This window comes from Podarcis erhardii, assembly GCF_964252035.2.
Source record: "Podarcis erhardii genome assembly, chromosome: 13".
Classification (NCBI taxonomy): domain Eukaryota; kingdom Metazoa; phylum Chordata; class Lepidosauria; order Squamata; family Lacertidae; genus Podarcis; species Podarcis erhardii.
The window spans coordinates 6,092,949-6,118,494 of record NC_138502.1 but is presented as its reverse complement, the minus strand read 5'-3'; the positions used below and the strand labels follow the sequence as shown (position 1 = coordinate 6,118,494).

The 25,546-nt window shown below is 42.3% G+C and overlaps 1 protein-coding gene across 1 annotated transcript in view; it reads left to right on the top strand.

Moving 5' to 3' along the window:
• LOC309328520 (vomeronasal type-2 receptor 116-like) overlaps nucleotides 1-16,748 on the top strand; it is a gene marked incomplete at its 3' end in the record, with an annotated part of 32,808 nt that extends 16,060 nt beyond the window's left edge. Inside the window, exons 2-6 of the mRNA XM_081838516.1 lie at nucleotides 13,656-13,719; nucleotides 13,942-14,169; nucleotides 14,951-15,077; nucleotides 16,002-16,423; nucleotides 16,740-16,748. Of these exons, the coding sequence (XP_081694642.1) occupies nucleotides 13,672-13,719; nucleotides 13,942-14,169; nucleotides 14,951-15,077; nucleotides 16,002-16,423; nucleotides 16,740-16,748 (834 nt within the window). The 5' untranslated portion in view covers nucleotides 13,656-13,671. The remainder of the gene's footprint in view (nucleotides 1-13,655; nucleotides 13,720-13,941; nucleotides 14,170-14,950; nucleotides 15,078-16,001; nucleotides 16,424-16,739) is intronic.
• Between the last annotated feature and the right edge of the window lie 8,798 nt (nucleotides 16,749-25,546).

Here is a 25,546-nt window from a genome sequence, read left to right as displayed (position 1 = left end):
GAAAACGCACACCGGCAGTGCGGCAGCAGCAGGAGGCCCCATTAGCGAAAGTGTGCCTCAGGTTAAGACCGTTTTCAGGTTAAGAATGGACCTCCGGAACAAATTAAATTTGTAACCTGAGGTACCACTGTACTTGTTTTTTGAAGTTTTTTATTTAATTTTCTATTTCTTTCTATTTTCTATTCTTTTCTTTTGTGTTTTATCTATGTATATTGGATGTATTCATGTGTTTGTAAGAAGAAGAAGAAGAAGAAGAAGAAAATTTTGTTGCTATGTGTCAGGGAACTGCCATCAGAGCCAAGGGTGGAGGTAAGGCTCCCCAATGACGCTGGAGAGGGAACCAGCAAGGAGAGAGGGGGAGCTTCCGCTGGGGAAGGAGATAGGTGTGACGCTAGGAAGAAAGGGGAGGCTGAGGGAGCTTCGGAGGGAGGGCTCCGAGACTGTTCCAGCGAGACCAGCGGGGAGAGCACAGAACCTCCGCTTGGGACGCCCACTCTGCACAGAAAGCTTCCGCGCAGGGAGGCTAGGCGGAGACTTGGTGTCAAAGAACTTTTATGTTGGAAAAAGTTCAGGAAACGCCCACTGACGGATTCTGCCAGTGATTGAGACAGCCACGGAGTAGAGGCTGTCCAGCCGGGGGAAAAGTTTTAACCAAACAAGTCAGCTTGCAGCAGTTTGCGGGTTACGCACAAGCAACCCCAACCCCCATTACAGCAATCTGTCAGTCCTTGACGTTGCTTGTGCACAGGGCGGGAGAGGCAGCATCATGAGTCAGACCGGAGGAGCGGGCGCCGGAGAGGGAGCCAGGGGAGGACCAACTCTGGAGGAGAGAAACAGAGATTTTGAACAGCAGCTGGCTCTACTAGCGGCACGGCTAGATGAAAGGCGGTCTCAGGATGCCCAGGGGAAACCCACCCCCATCGCAAGGAAGGTACCGGGACTGGTGCATAATTGCGGGCAATCCCAGGGATTATAATGCATTTAAGATGGAGGTGCAGTATGCGCTGGACCTGCAGTATGATGACTTCGTGGACGATGGGGCGAGGGTGGCCTATGTGATAGGGCATCTTCAGGATGGTGCCAGGGAATGGGTCAGACCCTTAATGGCCTCGGACAATGCTGCCTTAAAGGACCTGAGGAATTTTTTTAGCGCGATGGACCACATGTTTTCCAGTGAAGTGGAGCAGAGCGTGACGTGCAGGGAACGGATGGCGTGCAAACAAGGGAGCCAATCAGTTAGAGAGTACTGGTCGCAGTTTGCGATGCTTATCCACAAACTTGGGTGGGAACTGGGTTCGCAACCAGTGCAGATGCTATTTGAGGAAGGCTTAGCCCCTTCGGTAAAGGACGAAGTTTCCCGCTCGCCCTGCCCGCAATCGATGGATCAGCTGACTAAAATGGCACTTGCTGTTGGAGTACGCCAAGAGGCGCGCGCTCTGGAGAAGCGGGAAGGGAGAGCCGAGCGTTGGCATGGCAACTGCATTCCTGAAATGCCGGAGCAACCTTCCCAGCCAGCGGAGCCAATGGAGATTGGAGGGGCGCGCATGCGCGGGGTTTCAAATTCCAGCGAGGTGCGTAAAAAGGAGGGGAAAACAACCAGGAAGTGTTTTCTCTGCCAACAGCCTGGACATTTTGCCAGGGTCTGCCCTCAGAGAAAGGCATGGCAAGGAATGGTGGGGGCAGCTGGCAGTGAGGAGGAGGGGAATAAAGAGCAGGGAAAAGCCAGCGCTTGGCTGCCGATCAGCAGGCACAGCAGCCAGGCGAGCAACCAGTAAGAGTGCCCAGACCAGACCCCCCCCCCCCGGGCAGCCATAGCCATAGAGGTGGTGCTAGAGCTCCCCAACGGACACCCAATTAAGGTGAAGGCACTGCTGGATTCAGGCAGCTCTTGCAACTTCTTTAGCAAGGACTTTGCACTAGAGCACCAGCTCCACCTGGTGCCTTTAGAGCACCCCTTGCAAGTAACACCATTGATGGGAGAGAACTCCTGGGGGGAGAAGTGACCCACCAGACTCCTCCCATGAAGATGAGGGTCTTCAGACACACTGAGACAATTGCCTTTCACGTAGCCACACTAGCCGGGCCGCCAATCATACTGGGGATGAGCTGGCTGGCACTGCATGATCCAGTAGTGGCATGGCACCAGCGGACAGTAGCCTTTGGGTCAGCTCACTGCTTGGAACACTGCCACGGGGGGGGGAGACCCCGAGGATGGCCGTAGCCAGGGTGGCAGGGATGGGGGCAGAGGAAAAGACGAGGGTGCCGCCGCAATACGCTGATTTGGAAGAAGTCTTCAGTGAGAAGGAGGCGGATAGACTACCCCCGATAGGTCCTTTGACTGTCAAATCAACCTACTCCCGGGGGCTCAGCTGCCAGTGGGTAAGCTGTATGCCATGTCAGACAGAGAAATGCAGGAGTTGCGGAAGTTTATTGACAAGAACCTGAAGAGGGGTTTCATAAGAGAATCGAGGGCGGTGGGGGGCAGTCCAGTGTTCTTTGTGGACAAAAGAGACTCCAAAGAGCCCAGATTAATTGTGGATTATAGGGGGTTAAACTTGGTATCGGAGCCGGTGACCTTCCCAATGCCCAGAATTGATGACATTTTGACCAGGGTAAGGAAGGGAAAGATTTTTACCAAGTTGGACCTTCGAGGGGCGTACAATTTGATTAGGATAAGGGAAGGGGATGAATGGAAGACCACCATGTTCACCCCCCTGGGGGCTTTTGAGTACCTAGTTATGCCCTTCGGATTACAATCGGGCTCCGCCTGTTTTCAATCGTTCATGCACCACGTGTTGGGGTCCCTACTGTACAAGAATTGCATGGCCTTTCTAGATGACGTGCTAATCTACTCGGAGAACGAGGAACAGCATGTTAAAGACGTCAGAGAAGTGCTAAAGGGGCTGCAGGAGCACCAGTTGTGGGTGAAACTGGAGAAGTGCCAATTCCATGCCCGAGAGGTCGAGTTCCTGGGTTACAGGTTGTCGGACAAGGGCTTAGCCATGGACCCAAGCAAGGTGCAGGCGGTGCTAGAATGGAAGACCCCCAAGAACCGGAAGGACGTGCAGAGGTTCCTGGGGTTTGCGAATTTCTATAGGAAGTTCATCAAGAACTTCACGCACTTAACTGCACCCATCACCGATTGTCTCAGTAGCAAGAAGAAGTTCGTGTGGATAGAAGAGGCACAGCAATCCTTTGAAAGACTAAAAAGAGCGTTCGCTTCGGAAGAGCAGCTCTTGCACGTGGATCTGCAGAAGCCAATGAGGCTGGAGACAGACGCGTCAGACAGAGCGGTGGGGGCCATACTGCTCCAGCCGGGAAACCAGTCCGACTGGAGACCGTGCGCCTTTTGCTCGAGGAAACTGAGCAAGTCAGAACAGAATTACACGGTGTATGACCGGGAACTGCTTGCAATTTACGAAGCGTTCCGATGCTGGAGACATTTGTTGATAGGGGCTCAGCACAAGATCCAGGTGTGCACGGACCATAAGAACCTGGAATACTGGAGGACTGCACGGGTTCTCAACCAGAGACAGATGCAGTGGGCTCAGGAGTTCTCCAAGTTCTCTTTTGAGATTCGGTACGTACTGGGAGAGGAAAAGGTCCGAGCAGACGCCCTCTCCCGGAAACCAGAGTACTTGGAAGGAGAGGGAGCGCCGGAAGTACGACATGTCATACCCGAGGACCGGTGTGTGTGTGTGGGAGTATTGGTCGAGAAACGAGAACTAGCAAGGTTGACGAGGGACGACGAGGGACGACGAGTACGCCCAAACAAAAATCAGGGAGCTCCGGGACGCAGGAGAAAATCAGGGGGGTTTTGAGGAAAGAGAAGGGGCATTGTATTACAGGGGAGCATTGTACATACCAGAGGGGGATTTGAGGAGGAGAGTACTCAAACAACTACATGACAACCCCACGGCGGGGCATTTTGGTCAACACAAAACCATGTTGCTTGTCACCAGGCGGTTCTGATGGCCAAGAGTGAGGGAAGACATGAGGGAGTATGTACGGGGTTGCGACCGCTGCCAGCGGGCTAAGGGGGAGAAAGCAGTGCCCGCGGGGTTACTAGAACCCTTGCCCATTCTGGGAAGACCATGGGAGGTGGTATCCATAGATTTTATGACCAATTTGCCTAAGTCCAGGGGAAAAACAGCCATCATGGTGGTAGTTGACTTGTTAACCAAGATGTGCCATTTCATTGCTTGCTCGCATGCAGTCACGGCAGAGGAAACAGCTAGGCTGTTTGTAGATCACGTCTTTCGGTTGCATGGCGCCCCCTTGAGGGTTTTGTCCGACAGAGGAAGGCAATTCACTTCCAGATTCTGGAGGAAGCTCATGAGCTTGCTCCAAGTAGAGGTGAGTTTCTCGACGGCCCGACACCCGGAAACCAACGGACAAGCAGAAAGGGCCAATAGCATTCTCCAGCAGTACCTACGCTGCTACGTCGGGGAGAGGGAGAACGACTGGGTGGAAAAACTAGCGCTGGCCGAATTTGCTTACAATAACGCTGAACATGTGTCCACGGGGATGAGTCCGTTCATGGCCAATTACGGGTGTCACCCCAGGGCCTTCCCAGGGGAGGGGGAGGAGAGGTGGAGTGTGCCTGCGGCAGAGGAATTTGTGGAAGAAATGGAGGCCTTACACCAACAGCTTAAGATGAACCTGGAGAGGGCCAAGGAAGCGTACAAGAGGCAGGCAGACAAGCACTGCAGAAAAGGGGAGACCATAAGGGTTGGGGACCGGGTGTGGTTGTCAACCAAAGGACTACCGTTCAAGGGAGGTTGTAAGAAACTATGGCCAAGGCGACTGGGACCTTTCGAGGTAACACAGCAGGTGAATCCTGTGGCCTTTAGGCTCAACTTGCCGACCAACATGAAACTGCATCCGGTGTTTCACAGGTCTTTACTCTCACCATACTGGGAAGGGAGGGAGTTTCCGGGGCGAGAGAGAGAAATCCCCACTCACCCACAGGTGGAGGAGAGGGAACTCAGCGGTCAAGCAGCGGAAATTCTTGATTCAAGGTGGAGGGGGAGGCAGGTGGAATATTTGGTAGCTTGGGAGGGGGAGCCTGAGTCGGAAAACACGTGGGTTCCTGAAGGAGGGATCAGGGATGAGTATCTGCTGGAGGACTTTCACCGCAGGTTCCCAAGGAAGCCGAAACCATTAGAGAAATTCTGGGAGGAGCAATTTGGCACCACGGATGATGAAGAAGAGTTTATGGGGTATCCACCCTCCAAGGAGGAGGGAGGGGAGGTATCAGAGGAAGAGGGCTCAGATTGGGGAGATTGGGCAGGGGAAAGAGACAGCGGCAGATGGAGAACGATGTTTGAATCGTCTGAGGAAGGGGATAGCTCATTCCAGGGATTCCCCGCATCACCACTCAGGGAACCGGCCGGGGGGGGAGGAGGGCCCTGGGGGGGAGGTGGATGTCAGGGAACTGCCATCAGAGCCAAGGGTGGAGGTAAGGCTCCCCAATGACGCTGGAGAGGGAACCAGCAAGGAGAGAGGGGGAGCTTCCGCTGGGGAAGGAAATAGACATGACGCCAGGGAGAAAGAGGAGGCTGAGGGAGCTTTGAAGGGAGGGCTCCGAGACTGTTCCAGCGAGACCAGTGGGGAGAGCACAGAACCTCCGCTTGGGACGCCCACTCTGCGCAGAAAGCTTCCACGCAGGGAGGCTAGGAGGAGACTTGGTGTCAAAGAACTTTTATGTTGGAAAAAGTTCAGGAAACGCCCACTGGTGGATTCTGCCAGTGATTGAGACAGCCACGGAGTAGAGGCTGTCCAGCCGGGGGGGGGGGAGTTTTAACCAAACAACTCAGCTTGCAGCAGTTTGCAGGTTACACACAAGCAACCCCAACCCCCATTACACTATGGTTGTGTTTCATGTTCAGAAGAAGAAATTTCAAACCAGGATGTTAATGCAGCACTCATATTTTTCATCCTAGAAGGACAATGGCAAGGCTAGACAATAGCATTTGAGGAGTTTATTTTAGTGCAAAAATGAGTAAGGAGCAACATGATAAAAAATGGATAAAATTGTTCAACGCATGGAAAAATAGAATAAATATAACATTAGAATTTGAGGCATATGAGGAAATTGAGTGATGATTCAGAACAATCAAAAGAAAACTAACTTATTCATGAGGTACATGATTAAGCTATGGAATTTGTTACCTCAAGAGGCAGTGATGGGTATAAATTTTGAAGGCTTTAAAGGAGGATTAGAGAAACATCTAGAGGATAAGGCTTTCAGTGGCTATGACCTCAAATGAATTTGCTGGGCCTCCATCACTGGAGGCTAAATCTTTCCAAATGCGAATTGCTGGCAACTTTGGAGGTCGGGGGAGACTTCTGTTTCACTTAGGTCCTGCTTTAGGCTTCTCATGGGTATCTAGTTGGCCAATGTGATATCAGGAAGCTAGATGAAATGGGTCATTGGCCTGATGTAGCAGGAGCTTATGTTCTTATGTGAAAAAGATACGCATTTAGAAGGATTTCAACACAGATATCATCATCTTAGCACACAAATGATTTTAATAAGCCTAAAAATACACTGAGTTTAAAACACTCATATATGAACACTAAAACACACGGAACCAATAGGTTGAATTTCATGTCAGCAAAGAAGTAATATGGAAGGCAAAATAGATTTGAAAAGTAGGAAGTGAATCAGTATAATAGCATTCAGAAAAAGTGAGATCAAAACATTTATATCTAAACACTAAAATACAAGGATCCAATAGGTGTAATTTCACATCGGTGAAGAAGACAAAAATTTGTTCAATCAGTATTGAAATTTGACCTTCTTTATTTTTCAGATATGAATGACTGTTTCAGATGCCCCAAAACTCTGTATCCTGACAAGAACAAAACTGCCTGCATTGAGAAAACAATTACCTTCGTTTTTTATGAAGAACCTTTAGGGATCAGTTTAGCATTGGTTGCCCTTTCTTTCTTCCTTATCACAGCTTTGGTGCTAGGAACATTCATTAAGTACAAAGACACTCCCATAGTCAAAGCCAACAACCGGGACCTCACCTACTCTCTCCTGGTCTCTCTCCTGCTCTGCTTCCTGTCTCCTTTGTTATTTCTGGATGAACCTAGCACAGTCTCCTGCCTCCTCCATCAACCAACATTTGGCATCATCTTCTCTGTAGCCGTTTCTTGTGTGTTGGCCAAAACTATCACTGTAGTTCTAGCTTTCATGGCCACCAAGCCAGGGTCCAGCATGAGGAAGTGGGTAGGGAAAAGACAGGCCTACTCTGTTGTGCTTCCCTGTTCTCTTATTCAATCAACTATCTGTACTGTGTGGTTGATGACATCTCCCCCATTCCCTGATCTCTTCAACAGAAGAAATCATTGTGCAGTGTAATGAAGGGTCAGTCACCATGTTCTACTGTGTCCTGGGCTACATGGGCCTCTTGGCCATTGCCAGCTTCGTTGCTGCATTTGCAGCCCGCAAGTTACCCGACAGTTTTAATGAAGCCAAGTTCATTACCTTCAGCATGTTGCTCTTTTGCAGTGTTTGGCTGTCTTTTTTTCCAGCCTACCTGAGCACAAGTGGAAAGGGCATGGTGGCTGTGGAGATCTTCTCCATCTTGGCCTCCAGTGCTGGGTTATTGGGCTGCATCTTTGCCCCTAAATGCTACATCATTATTCTGAGGCCAGAATTGAAAAACAGGAAGCAACTTATAAGAAAAAAGAATTAAACAGGTTTTTCTCCCTTCTCTCTGATAAATTTTAAATATGTGATAGTTAAGAGTTGAAGACCAAATTCTCTCTCTCTCTCTATATATATATATATTCCAGTAGCAAACGTACTTGAGATCACTTTTTTGCCATTTGTTTATTTATATTTTCTGTACACAGGTCCAACTATCCAAATGCCTTTTATATGAAAAATCTCTTATTCTAATATGAGTAATTAGTACCCAAACCTTGTTATATGCACCACAGGCTCAGATATCCCAAAGGTTGGACGTGTGTTTAGTACTGTAAAGAAACAAGCTGACTTTCCTTCCATGTATGCCTTTTGGAAGGCTTCAGAGTGTTTTCATGGGGTTTTCACACTTTGAGGGTCAACATTTTGAGGTCAAGAACACATTAGAATGTTCTCATAGGTATTAATTGAAACTGTTGGCTCCTTAGGGAAACACTCACCTAAGAAATAATTTTCTGAGAATGTATTTTGTTCAAATAGTGAGATCTGTAAGTAGACAACTATAACAGCTTAGGAGTGTCAGATATCACAGCTATACCTGAGTTCCCTGTGGAACAGCCTCCCTTCAGCTGTAAAGGAGTTAAGAACTACACTACTTTTAGAATACATCTGATTGCGGCCCTGTATCGAGAAGTTTTTAATGCTTGTTGTTTTTATTATTTGAGATATTATGTAAGCTGTTCAGAGTGGCTGGGAAAACCCAGCAAGATGGGTGGGGTATAAATAAAATAATGGTGGTGGTGGTGGTGGTGGTGATGATGATGATGATGATAAGGCTTTAGACCAGTTCAAGGTTACTTTTAAACTTCTTTTTTGGAATAAACATTTGTAATTGGGTTGATATAGATCATGAAACCTTTTGGAATTACAGATGCAGAGAAATGTGAGACCCAATTATTTTATTCTGGGATCTGGGGCCTATACGTTGAGTACAGATCACCTTTGGAACTACCATGTAGCACCTTCTTAGAGCTGTGGGGCCCCAAGAAGGTGTGGGTCAACAAGGCCTCCCTCCCCCTTTAGGTGTGGGTCTGCTGGAAGTAGGTGAAGTTAAATCCAACCCCTTCTAGGTGGCAGTGTGTGCTTTGCCAGAATTGTTAACAGCTGAGTTTGAGCAAAATCACACTGAAGAGAATTAGTACCATTTAAATAAACACACTTCACTTGTGCCACACCTCTTTATTTCATGGTTATTGTCACAATAGTATAGTTTCCCTCATCTTGATGGCACATCTGGATTTTGCCACAAATTTATCACGTAGAGAAATAAGAGCTGCCAAGTCATGTGGCAAAACTGGAGTTGGAAAGTCACCTTTCTTTCAAGATTTTCTGCTTTGAGTCACAATACAAAATAGACTCACTTTGACTTTCCTACTGATGTTTTCACATACCATGGAACACTTCAAGCTAATTGCCACTTTTTGTTCACAAAAGAGCAGAGGCAGTGCATAGGGCATTGTAGGCAGATTTGAGAATAAACACATAACTCAACATGATGCAATAAAAGAAAAAAACACCAACCCTCATTGAAACTAAAACTTTTCAAAAGTTATTAAGTTACCATACAATTATCCAAATCACTATAATTTGTCCACCTGGTCAGAACACCAGAGGCATAAGAAAACTGTCAATAAACAGCCATGAAAGGGATTATAATGATGAATCTCTGTATCATGAGGAGATAGGAATAGTATCAAGAGGTAGCCATGGCTCCCAATTTTCTTTCTCCCATTTTGTATTTTCATCATATTATTGGTCTCCCTTGAAATCTGAGTGTTGTGCATTGGAAATCTCACCTAGCATCCAAAGCATGTGTTTATACTGCTTTGATTTTTAAATAAGATGTGCCAATCTCTCTTGTTGTACTCTATTGACAGAGCCAGGTATCATGCCGTCTAGTTTGCTTAACTCATTCTGCAGGGACTGATAGGCAAAGAGTATCCAAGATTGCAGAGAAGCTTGCCTGCAAGGATGCTGTCATCGTTCACTTTGCTTTTTCTGCTGCCTCCTGTTGTGTGCAAAGGAGCTATGAGGTGCCCTGAGACTGATACATTTCCTGTTCCACATGAATGGTACCAGTCAGGTGGCCTCATCATTGGTGGGATAGCTTCTCAGTTCTATTATTCCATCATTGAAGAATGCTTCATTGAAAATCCTTCACAGAATCTGTTTGATAATAATCCACAGTAAGAGACTCTCCCTCCTCCTTCATTTTTTGGATTAGTCCTTCCAGTGTTTGTTTGTTTGTTTGTTTAGTATTGTGTATTCTCCTAAAATGACCGGCAGTAAATAATTGCTTTGCTCTCTGTGATAATAGGGTTACTGCTGTGCATGTTCTTGGGGCACCTAATCTGAAAGTGTCCAATCTTCCTAGAAAAGATGCCATGAATCAGACACTGTTTGAGTCTCCTTTGTGAGATATTGACCTCATGGTTTGAGAATTGCTTTGTGAGATATAAACCTGTTTCAATATATTTCATTCATCTATGAAGTGACACCTGGCACTGGCTGATAAGTGAAATCTAGAAATTTTAACAAAATATAGTTTGTGTTGGGAGTCTGTTAAACTGATTGTAGCAACAGTAAGTTGATGGGAGATTAATTCCTTTCCCAAGCCTTGGGTGATTAAAAAAAGGTATGAGCTTTGCTCTTGTTAGCATGAAGTATAAATAATAAATCATCAAAAACTACTATTAGAGCGTGCTAATTGCAATTATTTACATGCACTAATATGGATGTTTTCTTCATTCTAATACTCAAAATTCCTATTTTTTGTTTGAATTAAAATACTTCAATGACATGAACTTGTATTCCAAAACTTTTGTCTTTCCAATTCCTTGAACTCCAAATGCAAGCTTCAAAAATGATTGAACCCTGTGGAGATTTTATGGCTTAAGAACACAGTCATTAAATTAATGAAATATAGAGCAATATGCTCTGTATTCATTTCTGACCATAGTATAGTGATAGAGAAGTGAAGATAAGTCTAAAGGAGTTAGTTTATTCTTCTATGAGGTTTAGAATTGAATATATTTGATAGTGGTGATGGAAAGAACCTTAAAATTGTGATAAAGAGAAAACATTTCACCGCATTTTTCTATACCTGTCTTACATAGAAGAGGTGACTTCTGTGATATTAGAAGTGAATGATTGCACCTAAATCAAGTCTGCAATCTTATACAAAAATACTTGGAAGTTATCCCCATTGAACTCATTTGCACTTGCATTTGAGTAGAAATGTATTGGATCACACTGTGGTAGGTCAGTTCTGATTAGTTCTTTTTAATAACAATATTGCTTTTAAAGTAATCATTAACTTGTCTTATTTTAACTTGTTTATTAAACTGATATCTATTTTTAAAGCAAATGCATAGTGCAATCCTATAAATGACTACCAGAAACTGCCTTGTATAAGGATGGTAGTAACTGCAAATAATTCAATGAAATATTGTTGCTTTCCTGGTCTAGATGCATAGAATAATCAGCTTCATGTCCATTTGTAGTAGAAAGAGAAAGAGTTGGATGTTGTTGCAGTCTTTTGGCGGGCGGTGGGGGGTGGATAGTAAAGATCAAACAGGAGCTACCTAAATGGTGGTAAAAGAAATATAGAAATGGCATGATGAGTAATACATTTTATTTGGGCTGAAGAGTTTGATATTTATTATTTTAAGACCACCATAAAAGATAAGAAGGTTATCATTGAATATGTATAAGTTTGAGACAGAACGGCAATTTGTTTTGTCTACTTCCTGCATTGTATAATTCTCCTCTGAAATTTGAAACTAACCTCATTTGCAGCATGATAACAAAATTCTACCAGCACATCCTGGCCTTGGCATTTGCTGTAAAAGTGATAAATGAGAATCCCAACCTCTTGCCCAATGCCACACTGGGGTTCCACATCTATGACAGCTATTATGATGCAAGGATGACCTATCGTAACACAATGGACCTGCTCTTTAAAATGCATAGATTTGCTCCCAACTATAAATGTGACTCGCAGAAAAACCTCATCGCCATAATCGGAGGACTTAGCTCTGATACCTCCTTCCATATGGCTGATACCTTAAGCCTCTACAAGATTCCACAGGTAGGTTTTATCAGTAAAAGGTAAAAGGTACCCCTGACTTAGGATTAGTCTCGGATGAGTCTGGGGTTGCATGCTCATCTCGCTCTATAGGTCGAGCGAGCCGGCGTTTGTCCACAGACAGCTTCCAGGTCATGTGGCCAGCATCACTAAGCTGCTTCTGGTGAACCAGAGCACCACACGGAAATGCCGTTTACCTTCCTGCCGGAGCAGTACCTATTTATCTATTTGCAGTTTGACATGCTTTCGAACTGCTAGGTGGGCAGGAGCAGGGACTGAACAATGGGAGCTCACCCTGTTGTGGAGATTTGAACTGCCGACCTTCTGATTGGCAAGCCCTAGGCTCTGTGGTTTGGACCACAGTGCCACCTGCATCCAGGTTCTGATTAGTTCTTAGGTTTTATGAGTAGGGTCGTGAATTTTTGTTCACACTCTTATCATTCTGAAAGTGATTTTGAGATTCAGAAAGTAAACATGACTGATGCTGAAGCATTGCAAGCTGGAATTTCTGTCAAAAATGTTACAGATAGGTAGCCGTGTTGGTCTGCCATAGTCAAAACAAAACAAATTCCTTCCAGTAGCACCTTAAAGACCAACTAAGTCAGTTCTTGGTATGAGCTTTCGTGTGCATGCACACTTCTTCAGATACCGTATCTGAAGAAGTGTGCATGCACACGAAAGCTCATACCAAGAACTGACTTAGTTGGTCTTTAAGGTGCTACTGGAAGGAATTTGTTTTGTTTTGTCAAAAATGTAGATTACTCCTTACCAGTAGATATTGCTACACCAGTGAAAGTCTGAGTCAAACAGGCAGCAGGTAGCACCTTGGACACTTCCAATACCACCAACCTGTTCCACACAACAACTGCAAGAGAAGTTGTCTCTGCAAGGAGCCAGATTGACCTGAAGACTTACAAAGCTGACCATAGCCCCTGCCTCCTTGGAGAGTCTGGGTAACGGATTAAAGGGCCCTAATTTATTTTGCACTATTGGTCATTTGCAGGGCTAGAGAGGTTCTGTATAATACTGATAATGTCTGTTCTTTTCCTGTTAGCTTGCATATGGCTCATTCCCCCAAGAGGAGAGTGATATAAATAACTTCCTTTCCTTTTACCGCATGGTGCCCAATGAAGTGCATCAGTATATGGCAATTATCAGCTTGCTCCAGAATTTTGGATGGACATGGATTGGACTCTTTGTTACAGATGATGATGGAGGAGAAAATTTCCTGCAGACCCTGGAGCCCATGCTTTACCAGCATGGGATCTGTTCAGCCTTCACACAAAGAATGGAAAAAATAGCACGTTTTGATATGGTGGGTGAAATTTTTGACATGCTTGATAGGTATTACGTGGGTGTCACAAATGATAAAGCCAATGCATTTATTGTCTATGGAGATTCTCTGACATTGAGCTGGCTGAGATCCGTTATGTATCTACGAGATCCTGAAAATAAGGAAAGTGCATCATTTAGAAAGGTGTGGATCATGACAACACAGATTGATTTCATATTATTGAGTTTTCAAAAGTCTTGGGATCTTGAGCTCTTTGAAGGTGCCATTTCCTTCACCATACACTCCAAAAAGCTTCTCAAGTTCAATGAATTTCTTCAGATCATAAAACCTTACTGGAATTCAGGTGATGGTTTTCTCAAGGACTTCTGGGAGCAAGCATTTGACTGTCCATTTCCAGATCTGCTCATGCAAGATATTGAAACATGTACAGGGGAGGAGAAGTTAGAGTGTCTTCCTGGGCATGTGTTTGAAATGGACATGACTGGACACAGCTACAGTATCCACAACGCTGTCTATGTTGTCGCTCATGCTTTGCATGCTATTTATTCATACAGATCAAAGCAAAGAGCAATGGTTGGAGGCAAAAGGTTTGAACTTCAAGATCTGCAGCCCTGGCAGGTAACCTGCTGCAAACAAAATATTATTTCAGTGAGTGAATTTCTCTGAGGCAAGACATCACGTGATAACATTTTGTGATTATTTCCTGTATATTTTGTATGTACAGAATTTTTGCCTTCTGTTGCTTTCTCATAACTTTTCCATAAATTTAGCCCATTGTTGATATTTGGCCTTTATTCTAGATATATATATTCCTTCTTTTCCCTTTTCTGTTTGAATCAGCTGCACCACTTTCTGCAAGGCATTTTATTCAACAACTCAGCAGGTGAAACAATGTCCTTTAATGATAAAAGGGAAATGAAAGGTGGATTTGACATCACAAACATGATCACATTCCCAAACAAGTCCTTCCTTCAAATGAAAGTTGGACGAGTTGATCCTGATACTCTTGAAGGAGAAGCATTCATTTTTTATGAAGATATGCTTGTATGGCACAGAGGTTTTAATCAGGTCTGCAGTTTATGAATCCTTCTGTTCCTCACTGGCCTTATGACGTGTTTTTTAGTTGTTGGAAATTCCATTTTGTTTAAAACTGTTGCTTCTATCTGATATGGCCAAGGAAAAATGTGGCTGCCTAGCACATTAAAATTTGATAACAGGGGAAAAAAACATTACATTTTTGTATAACTAATCTTCCATATACATAAAGCAAAGCCTTGGCATATATAAATGAAATTACTACATAGGCGCCCATTTGGTAACCTCTTTTTATAATAACTCAGTAATAGAACACATAATGTATGCAAAGGTTCCCAGGTTCAATCCATTGCATCTCCAGGCAGGGTTAAAATGAAGTCCTGGTGAGCTGTTTTTCAATTGTTTTCCAGCATTTTGCAGAACAAACTTAATATTTCGGAGAGCCCTCGAACTGTATGGCTGACCTGACAAACTTAGTGCCCTACTGGTCCCGTCTCCATTAATGCAAAACTTTGGCACAGGTTTGGTGTGAACTGTAGAATATTGGATTGGGGGTGACCAGCATTGCACCTTGTTGGGGAAGTTGACAATATTTTGGTACACTTCAAAATGTGGGGATTTTGCTGCAAAATGATTGCACAGTTTGTCATAGGTTTGGAGAGATTCTAAATAACGTGATTCATAGTTAACACAACTGCATAATGCAGCTCTTTTATATTAAACCTTTATTTGCTGAGTAGTGAATTTCATAAATACAAGTCAAATAAACAATCAGTTTTTCCAATCTTCTGAACGGCTTTCCTGCTATGGATAGGTGATTCCCCTTTCTCTGTGTAATGACCACTGTCACCCTGGCAATCAGAAGAAGAAAAAAGAAGGAGAAAAGTTTTGCTGCTATGGTTGTGCTCCTTGTTCAGAAGGGGAAATTTCAAGCCAGGATGGTAAGTCCTGCAGCGCTCATATTTTTCTTCCTCTAAGGACAGTAGCAAGGCTAGATGGTAGCATTTCAGGGGGTTATTTTAGAGCAAAAAGCAAGAAAGGAGCAACATGATAAAAATGATTAAAATTCTTCAATGCATGGGAAAATACGATAAACAGAAAACAAGAGCTCGTGGGCATCTTTGGAAATTGAGTGCTGGATGATTCAGAACAGGCAAAAGAAAATTAACTGCTTCATGAAGTTCATGATTTAACCATGGAATTCATTCCTACAAGATGCAGTTGGAAGCAATCACATGAAAGCCTTAAAAGGAGGATAAGACAAAGTCATGGAGGACAAGGCTATCAATGGCTATGACCTCTGATGGCTTTGCACTGCCTCCATCATCAGAGGCTGAAATCTTCAAAATACCACTTGCTGGAAAGTGTGGGCATTGGGGGAGACTTCTGTTTCACTCAGGTCCTGCTTTCAGGCTTCCCATAAACATCTGGTTGGCCACTGTGAAATCAGGAATCTAAATAAGATCGGTCAATGTCCTGATGTAGCAGGCACTTATGTTCGTATGTGAAACAGAAAGGCAGTTAGAAGGATTTCAACACAGATATTATAAACTTAGCACACAAATGATTTTAATAAGCCTAAAAAATACACTGAGTTTAAAACACTCATATATGAACACTGTGACACATGGAACCAATAGGTTTCATTTCATGCCAGCAAAGAAGCAATATGGAAGATAAAATACTGTTGAAAAGTATGATAGCTTTCAGAATAAGTGAGATCAAAGCATTTATATTGGAGCACTAAAATACATGCATTTCAATTCACTAAAATACATGCATTTCAGTCAGTCACTATGAAGCAGTCACATAGCAGACAAAGTGCTGTTCAATCATATTTAAATTTGACCTTGTTTATTTTTCAGATATGAATGACTGCTTCAGATGCCCCAAAACTCAGTATCCTAACAAGAACAAAACTGCCTGCATTGAAAAAACGATGACCTTTCTTTCTTATGAAGAACCTTTAGGGATCAGTTTAGCATCGGTTGCCCTTTCTTTCTTCCTTATCACAGCTTTGGTGCTAGGAACATTCATTAAGTACAGAGACACTCCCATAGTTAAAGCCAACAACCGGGACCTCACCTACTCTCTTCTTGTCTCTCTCCTGCTCTGCTTCCTGTCTTCCTTGTTATTTCTGGGTGAACCTAGCACAGTCTCCTGCCTCCTCCGGCAACCAACTTTTGGCATTATCTTCTCTGTAGCCGTTTCTTGTGTGTTGGCCAAAACTATCACTGTAGTTGTAGCTTTCATGGCCACCAAGCCAGGGTCCAGCATGAGGAAGTGGGTAGGAAAAAGACTGGCCTACTCTGTTGTGATTCCCTGTTCTCTTATTCAATCAACTATCTGTACTGTGTGGTTGATGACATGTCCCCCATTCCCTGATCTGGACATGCACTCTTTAGCAGAAGAAATCATTGTGCAGTGTAATGAAGGCTCAGTCACCATGTTCTACTGTGTCCTGGGCTACATGGGCCTCTTGGCCATTGCTAGCTTCATTGCCGCATTTGCAGCCCGCAAGTTACCCGACAGTTTTAATGAAGCCAAGTTCATTACCTTCAGCATGTTGCTCTTTTGCAGTGTTTGGCTGTCTTTTTTTCCAGCCTACCTGAGCACAAGTGGAAAGGGCATGGTGGCTGTGGAGATCTTCTCCATCTTGGCCTCTGGGGGTGGGTTACTGTGTTGCATCTTTGCCCCTAAATGCTACATCATTATTCTGAGGCCAGAACTGAACAACAGGGAGCAACTTATAAGAAAAAAGAATTAAACAGGTTTTTCTCCCTTCACTCTGGTAAATTTTAAATATGTGATAGTTAAGAGTTGAAGACCAAATTCTCTCTCTCTCTCTCTGTATATATTCCAGTAGCAAACGTACCTGAGATCACTTTTTTGCCATTTGTTTATATTTTCTATACACAGGTCCCACTATCCAAATGCCTTTTATATGAAAAATCTCTTATTCTAACATGAGTTATTAGTGTCCAAAACTTGTTATATGCACCACAGGCTCAGATATCCCAAAGGTTGGACATGTGTTTAGTACTGTAAAGAAACAAACTGACTTTCCTTCCATGTATGCCTTTTGGAAGGCTTCAGAGTGTTTTCATGGGGTTTTCACACTTTGAGGGTCAACATTTTGAGGTCAAGAACACATTAGAATGTTCTCATAGGTATTAATTGAAACTGTTGGCTCCTTAGGGAAACACTCACCTAAGAAATAATTTTCTGAGAATGTATTTTGTTCAAATAGTGAGATCTGTAAGTAGACAACTATAACAGCTTAGGAGTGTCAGATATCACAGCTATACCTGAGTTCCCTGTGGAACACCCTCCCTTCAGCTGTAAAGGAGTTAAGGATTACACAACATTTAGAATACATCTGAATGCGGCCCTGTATTGGGAGGTGTTTTGTTTTGTTTTTAAATTAAATTTTATTGAATACAAAAAAAAAGAATATCAAATAAGAAAGGAAATACAGAACAGATTTCATACATATACACATAAACATAATTATTTATACATCTTTAAAGAAATATTCAGAAAGAAAGAGGGGGAGGGGGAAAATGAAGAAAGAAAAAAGGAGTAAAAGAATAAAGAAGAAGGAAAGATTTAAAATAGAAATTTAGAAAATAGAAAAGTGTTTGCCATAAACAACAGTTCTAGGGAGGTTTTTAATGCTTGGTGTTTTTATTATAATTTTAGATACCCTGTAAGCTGTCCAGAGTGGTTGGGGAAACCCAGAAAGATGGGTGGGGCATAAATAAAATAAAATAAAATAAAATAAAATAAAATAAAATAAAATAAAATAAAATAAAATAAAATAAAATAATGATGATGGTGATGGTGATGATGGTGGTGATAAGGCTTTAGACTACTTCAAGGTTACTTCTAAACTTCCTTTTTTGGAATAAACATTTGTAATTGTAATGATGATGAAACCTTTTATAATTACAGATGCCACATAATTTTCTTCTTGGTATGTTTTTATTATGGACTTAGTACATCACATAGCTGTATCCTATATTTCTTTATTGCCATTTGTGACAGCTTATTATCCCCCCTTTTCTTTTAAAACTAATTTCCTCTTCTTTTTCTATGTAACCTGTGTCTAGTGTCTAGTTACTAAAATTTAATAAAATATTTTTGGGAAAAACACACACACTGGAATATGAATAATTTATTTAAATTAAGCACTAGTCATGTCCCAAAATTTATTCAGGAGTGCAGCTGGGATGGGGTGTGGTTTGTCCCCTACTTTGATTCATGGTGGACCAACCTGATGCCCCCATATCTGAGCTCTTAGGCTGGTGGGATTGAAAGCTGTGCAAAGCCATTATATATATATATATATATACACACACACACACACACACATACACACACACACACACACACACACACACACACACAATCCATTATGGTTGTGCTTCAGACTAGAGTTCCAATCCCCATGCAGTCATGAAGCTCACTCTATATCAGAGCTTTCCAAACTTTTCATATTGGTGACACACTTTTTAAACATGCATCATTTTTTGACATAACAATTCAATTTTACTTGCAAACCAGAGGTTAAACTAACCCCTTTCCAGCCCAGGGTGGGTGGGTGGGTGGGAGTGTTGGAACCGTTTGTGTGACACACCTGCACACTGCAGCCAAATTACTAACCTGTCATGACACAAAGTTTAGAAAGCCCTGTTCTATGTCCTTGGGCTAGCTGCTTTCTCTCTCTCAGCCTACCCTACCTCATTGGGTTGTTGTAAACATGTGGATAGGAAGAACCATGTGCATCACCTTGTTCAGAGTATGGTGCTGATAACTCCAAGGTTACAGATATGATCCCTGTGAGGGACAGGTGCATATTCCTTCATTTCAGGGGTTTGACTAGATGGTTCTCAGGGTCCCTTCCAACTCTATGATTCTGTGACTCTCTCTCTCTCTATATATATATATAATCGGTTTGATTTGTATCAATATATATATTTAATGCAATTTTATTGGACTGCATACCATGGTTCAGGGCCAACAGGATTCAAGTATCATTAATGAGTAATGTCAAGGAAGCTATAAGCAGCAAGAAACTTCCTTCATAGAAAGCCTTTTCCAAATAAGAAAGGTGAAAGGAAACATATCCTGTAAAAGAAGTGCAAGCGTAATTCAAAGAGGATTTTGCTAAATAAATACAAAGACCAACAATAAAATATTATTTCAATGTATAAGAAACAGATGACCACTTGGAAGGCAGTTAGGCCTTCCTTTCTTTTCCTTTTAGTAGCTTTTTTAATTAATAATTTTATTTTGATTTTGACAAAGTAGTAATAATAAATAAATAAGATTGAATATGTGCACCCCAGACCATTGTAACAATCCAACCTCGCAAAATTTCAACACCTCTCGCGATGGTTCGACCCCTTTCCATTTTAATAGTACAAATTCTACAAACACCTTCCATATCTCCTCAAAATCATTTCTCCTTCATATACCCCATCTTATCTTAATAGCACAAGTTAATTTATCATTAATAGCTATACCCCACACCTCTTTGTACAATTCTTCCATTTTATATTCACCTTGCCCCTTCCACTTCCTACCCATAATAACTTTTGCAGCTGTCAATAAATTTGTGAGCAAGTCTTTCATAGTCTGTTTACCTTCCACCCCACCATATAATTGATAGTAATGCTACCTCTGGACTTTCAGTCAGCTTTAACTCAGTGATTTCAGTTATCTCTTTAAACACCCTTTGCCAAAGTTAGGGCTTTCAATGACAATGAAGTGAAGGGAGGAAAAAGAGACTGTAGAAAAACTGAATGAATTCTTTCCATAAGTTGTCACCACAGGAGAAGATTTAGGACAGGTCCTTTTGCCTGAAGTAACTTTCTCAGGAAGGGAATGTGAGGAACTGAGGCAAAGGTGGTGGCAGAAGGTAAACTTCTAGGACTTAATCAGTAGTGGATGGCATAGAGGGGCAGGAACACTCACCTTTCCTCTAATGCAAATTGGCTCATGAGTCCCTAAATTAGAAGGAAAATATTTTCCTTATACCTGTTCCAAAAGTAAAGCCTCAAGAATGAGAACAGGGAAAGAGGGGAGATCTTACATGTACTGTGTCTCAGCTCAATTAAATGAGCCATCAAAAGGCACTGATGTTTTGAAACCTTGTGTCTTGTGCCTGTTCTCTGCTACACATGTTTGTAGCTCTCCTCAGCATCATTTTGTTGTGTTGAATTCGATCTTTTATCTTCATATTGTCCTGTTATTTAACAGCCATGCCATTCTATCCCATATTATGCTGCAATGAAGCTGGCTCTCCTGCAATTGAACAGTGCAGCTGGCTCCCTGGCTCACGTAAATGTGTAGAATCCAACACATGGGGCAGGCCTAGTGACAGTTATGTGGTGCAGGCAATTGGTGCAGTAGCAGAGGTTAGGAGCATCAGAAACTTTCTGGAGAGATTAGTAAATAATTTTAGATAAAATTGTGTCATTAATATAATAGACATATCATTCTATGCTAAACCCTTACATTTCAAAAATAAAAATATAATAGCAGAAAAATGCACATAGCAGAAAAATGCACGGATTATTTTCTTCTTCTTAGTAGTTGTTGTTTGTTGTTCAGCTCAGGTTTCAACAGAAGGATATAGCATTTAGGGGCAAAAATGCAACCCAGCAGCCCAGCACTTGAGGCCAAGATGGAGAAGATCTCCACAGCCACCATGTCTTTTCCACTTGTGCTCAGGTAGGTTGGAACAAAAGACAGCCAAACACTGCAAAAGAGCAACATGCTAAATGCAATAAACTTGGCTTCGTTAAAGCTGTCAGGTAATTCACGGGCTACAAATGCCACAATGAAACTTGCAATGGCCAAAAAGTGTATGTAACCCAAGACTAAGTAAAACATGAAAAGTGACGCTTCGTTGCATTTTACAATTATTTCTTTCTCTAGCGATTGCATGTCTAAATCAACAAAGGGGGGAGAGGTTGCCAGCCACACCATGCAAATATTTGCTTGGATAAGAGTGCAGAGGAAGACAATGGAGTTGCCCAGTCTTTTCCCCACCCACTTCATCATGTTCGATCCTGGTTTGAAAGCTACGACCACTGTGATGGTTTTGGCCAAGATGCACGAAATAGCTGTTGAGAAGATAATGCCAGATGTTGGTTGTCGGAGGAGGCAGGTCACTTTATTGGGTTTGCCTAGGAAAAGCAACGAAGAGAGGAAGCAGAGCAGGAGGCAGATGAGAAGGGTGTAAGTGAGATCCCTGTTGTTGGCTTTTACAATGGGGGTATTATGATACCTCAGAAAGGTTCCTAACACCAAAACTGTGATAAAGGCAGAAGAAACAGCCGTTGAGGCTAAACTGATCCCCAATGGTTCTTCAAAAGAAAGAAAGTTTATTGTTCTTGGGATGCATCTATCTCTGCTCATAATTGGATATTGATCATCAGGGCATCTGAAACAATATTCTGTATCTGAAAAGTAGGAATAGGTTGAACTTCAGTGACTTATGAACAATTATGTGCCTCCCTGTGGAAGTTATTGCTCGTGTTCCAAGCAAACCAGTCATCCTAAGAAAATAGGAACACGGGAATCTTCTTTACAGAAAGCCAGTACCAAGTGGATTACAATGTACATACACACATAACACCATAAGGGAATAAAAAAGGGCTAATCATATAATACGTTAATATATTGCCTTACATACCATTTATGAAAAAACAAAAACAACACACCCAGCATATAAATGATAACAAACAATATTAACTATACCCAAATGATAAGCAAAGAATACTCCTGTTCATGGATTAGCAGATAAACAACTATCTCCCCCCCCACCTTTAAACTCCCACGCCATGCAAACGTCTGGTGTCAGGCCAGCAAATCAGGTCAGTGGGTCCAGGGATGGTCTAGCATCTCTTCTCTCCCTGCAGGTGGAAGCAGTAGCAAGGCAAAGCAGGAAGGTGGTAGTTTTACCTGCTTTGCAATTGGTCCAGCTTACTTCTCCTCTCCTACTGTCACATATTTATCATTTGCTACAATTATTCTTGTAAAAATAACACAAAAGCATCAGCAATGTTTATCTTCTGAATTAATCAGAATTGTGTTTGAACCACTTTAACTATATTTGTTCCTATGATATTTTGAAGTATATATGTACAAGTAACTCATTCTGAAGTGAATGGGGCTTTATTTAGGACTGCAGCTTTATTCGTCCTTAAAGACTTCCTTGAGAGTTGCATTCATTGCATTTATTTAATTCCAGTTATGAATCACTTCCCATAAAATACCTCAAAGGAATTTAACAATAAATGCACTAACAATAAATATAATTATAACAATTTAATACAGTCAAACCTCGGTTCCTGAACAGCTCTGTTTTGGAACCTGAAAACCCAGAAGTAAATGCTCTGGTTTTCGAATGTTTTTTGGAAGCCGAATATCCGATGCGTCTTCCGCTTGAGTGCAGGAAGCTCTTGCAGCCAACTGGAAGCTGCACTTCACTGTCAAACATTTCAGAGGCCGAATGGGCTTTTGGAAAGGATTACGTTCGACAACTGAGATTTGACAGTGCATGGAAATAATTAGATCACTTTCACACATTAAAAAGAATCAGATCCTATACAGATACATAACAGATCCCCCCCCCAAAAAAATCCAACTGAAAAGCTTAGTGAAAAATACAGCTCTTCAATCAGCACCAAAAAGACAGTATCAATGGTGACTGTAATGTACCAAAGGTTAGGGGCCACCATGCTTAAAACCAATTCCTATACTGTATAGAATGGACCTCTGATGACAGTAGTTACAGGAGGACCTGGAAGATACTGGAAGACAGTAGAGAAATATATTGATATTCTAAGCAGTGAGGTGTGGTTAAATGCACACCATAGTAATTTAATTCTTGTAAATAAGTATAACATGATAATACATTTTAACCCTGTATGGTGAAATTGGAAGGAGCACTCTATCACCTACCAGTTTGATTTGAAACCTTCCCTTCTGGACATGAAACACAATCATAGCAGCAAAATTTTTCCCATTCCTTCCTCTTCTTTTGTTGAGCAGGGAGACAGCATTCATTGCATACAGAAAGGGGATTTGTCTATCCATTAAAAGGAAAAGTTCATGGAAGAGTAAATATTATTTTTTAAAACCAAAAACAAAACCCACAACTGATTTTCCAACGTTTATTTATTCCTTGCATTTATACCCCCCCCCCTTCTGCAAGGAGCTCAATGCATCATGTGTGGTTATTTCCGTCTTCATTCAATCTCAACAACAACCCTGTGAGGTAGGCTAGGCTGAGAAGCAATGTATAAAAACATATTCAAAGGTAGGCTCTCGCCTTCCTTTAGTCAAGAAACCTTCGCACAACTATCCAATTCCATGCTTCCTTTATCCCAGACTGTCCATCCACTTACTGGCTTCATCCCAGAGTATTTGCCTCATTATATGTTGGCATAAGAAGAGTAGGAACCTATCTACCAGACCATGGTATATCCTGATAAGAACTCTGACCCAGATGAATTTACTTTCTGCTGGGTCAGATGTGTAGGAGAATGGTGAATGGATCTGTGTCACCTAATCCAGACACTTACCATTGGTCTCTCAACCTTCACATAAAGGTTTCCTTCCTTCCTTCCTTCCTTTCTTTCCCATCCTACTTGTTTGGAGATGGAAGAGATTAGACCTAAGAACTTCTCAATCCAATCCATGTGGTTTGCAACTAACCTAGGGGCCCTGTCCAGCAAAAAATGAGATCACTGACTGGTGGCTGATTTTATCAGTTTCCCACAAAGCCATGTTTTTATAAGCGGTTTATACTTAATGCTATTCAAGTCTCACTTCTACAGAAACCTGTGGAAGTTTTGTCAGTTCAATGCTTCATCTACATTTAAATGTGCTTGGTAGCCACATTCAAATTATAACCCTATCCAATAGGGCAGTGTTCCCCAACCTTGGGTCTCCAGCTGTTTTCGGACTGCAATTCCCATCATCTCTGACCACTGGTCTTGCTAGCAAGGGATGATGGGAGTTGTAGTCCAAATACAGCTGGAGACCCAAGGTTGGGGAACACTGCAATAGGGCATGACCCATCTGAAGAACATAGGGACCCCCAAAGAATACTGCAGAATCCATACCTGATTAAAACTTGCATGCCACACAATTAGATCTTCATTAAGGATGAATGCTTTCTCTTCAGAGGCCTCAAGATCCACCCTTCCAATTTTCACCCGAAAGACAGACTTGTTTGGGAATGTGACCATGTTCACAATGTCAAATCCATTCCCTGCTTTCCTTTTGTCATGGAAGAAGATTGAGTCCCCAGCACAGTTGTTAAAAGAGACAGCTTGAAGAAATGGATGGAGCTATTGGAAAGACAAAAAGACACGAAGACGTAGCAACATAGTGGAAATTAAATGGAAGAACCATGTATGCTGTGATATAAATGCTGAGGGTGGATCTGGTAGTTTGTTGGTGGTTTGTGCCTCAAAGCAAACTGATTTCTGCTCAGACTAAAACCAAGCTAGCACAAGAATCCTGTACAGTCAAACCTTGGTTCCCAATGGCTTAGTTGCCCAACAAATTGGCTCCCAAGCAGTGCAAACCCGGAAGTAAGTGTTCCAGTTTGTGACCATTTTTCAGAAGCTGAACATCTGATGCAGTTTCTGCTTGAGTGCAGGAAGCTCCTGTAGCCAATCGGAAGCTGCACCTTGGTTTTCAAATGGTTTTGGGAGTCGAACAGACTCCAGGAATGGATTACGTTCAAGAACCAAGGTACCACTATAGTCATTTTGGAATAATGAAGCATTGTGGAGTAAAATATAGAAATGAATCTACAATTGGCACTCATTTTTTATATCCAGTGGTACCTCGGGTTACATATGCTTCAGGTTACAGACTCCACTAACCCAGAAATAATTCCTTGGGTTAAGTACTTTGCTTCAGGATAAGAACAGAAATCATACAGTAGCGGCGCAGTGGCAGCAGGAAGTCCAATTAACTAAAGTGGTGCTTCAGGTTAAGAACAGTTTCAGGTTAAGAACAGACCTCCAGAACAAATTAAGTACTTTACCCGAGTTACCGCTGTATTACTTTTAACAAAGATAATTTGCTAAATAACACAAATATCAAAGATATAATATGCTATTTGATAACAGGGACAAGTGGAAATTCCTATTTAGAAAAGCTCCCCTAAAACTTTAAGAGAGCTTCATACAAAAAGGATCAAATTTGGAAAGGGAGATAATTTGATACAATATATGGAGAGAGAAAATATAAAAAACAGAATTAGAATATGAAAGTTCTGTTCATTCTAAATGTCCAGGAGGAAAATGTGAACCCAGAAAAATCCTCCAGGGAATAAAATGTACTATTTGTGAGAGTGAATCTTTTAAAAGTATCACCT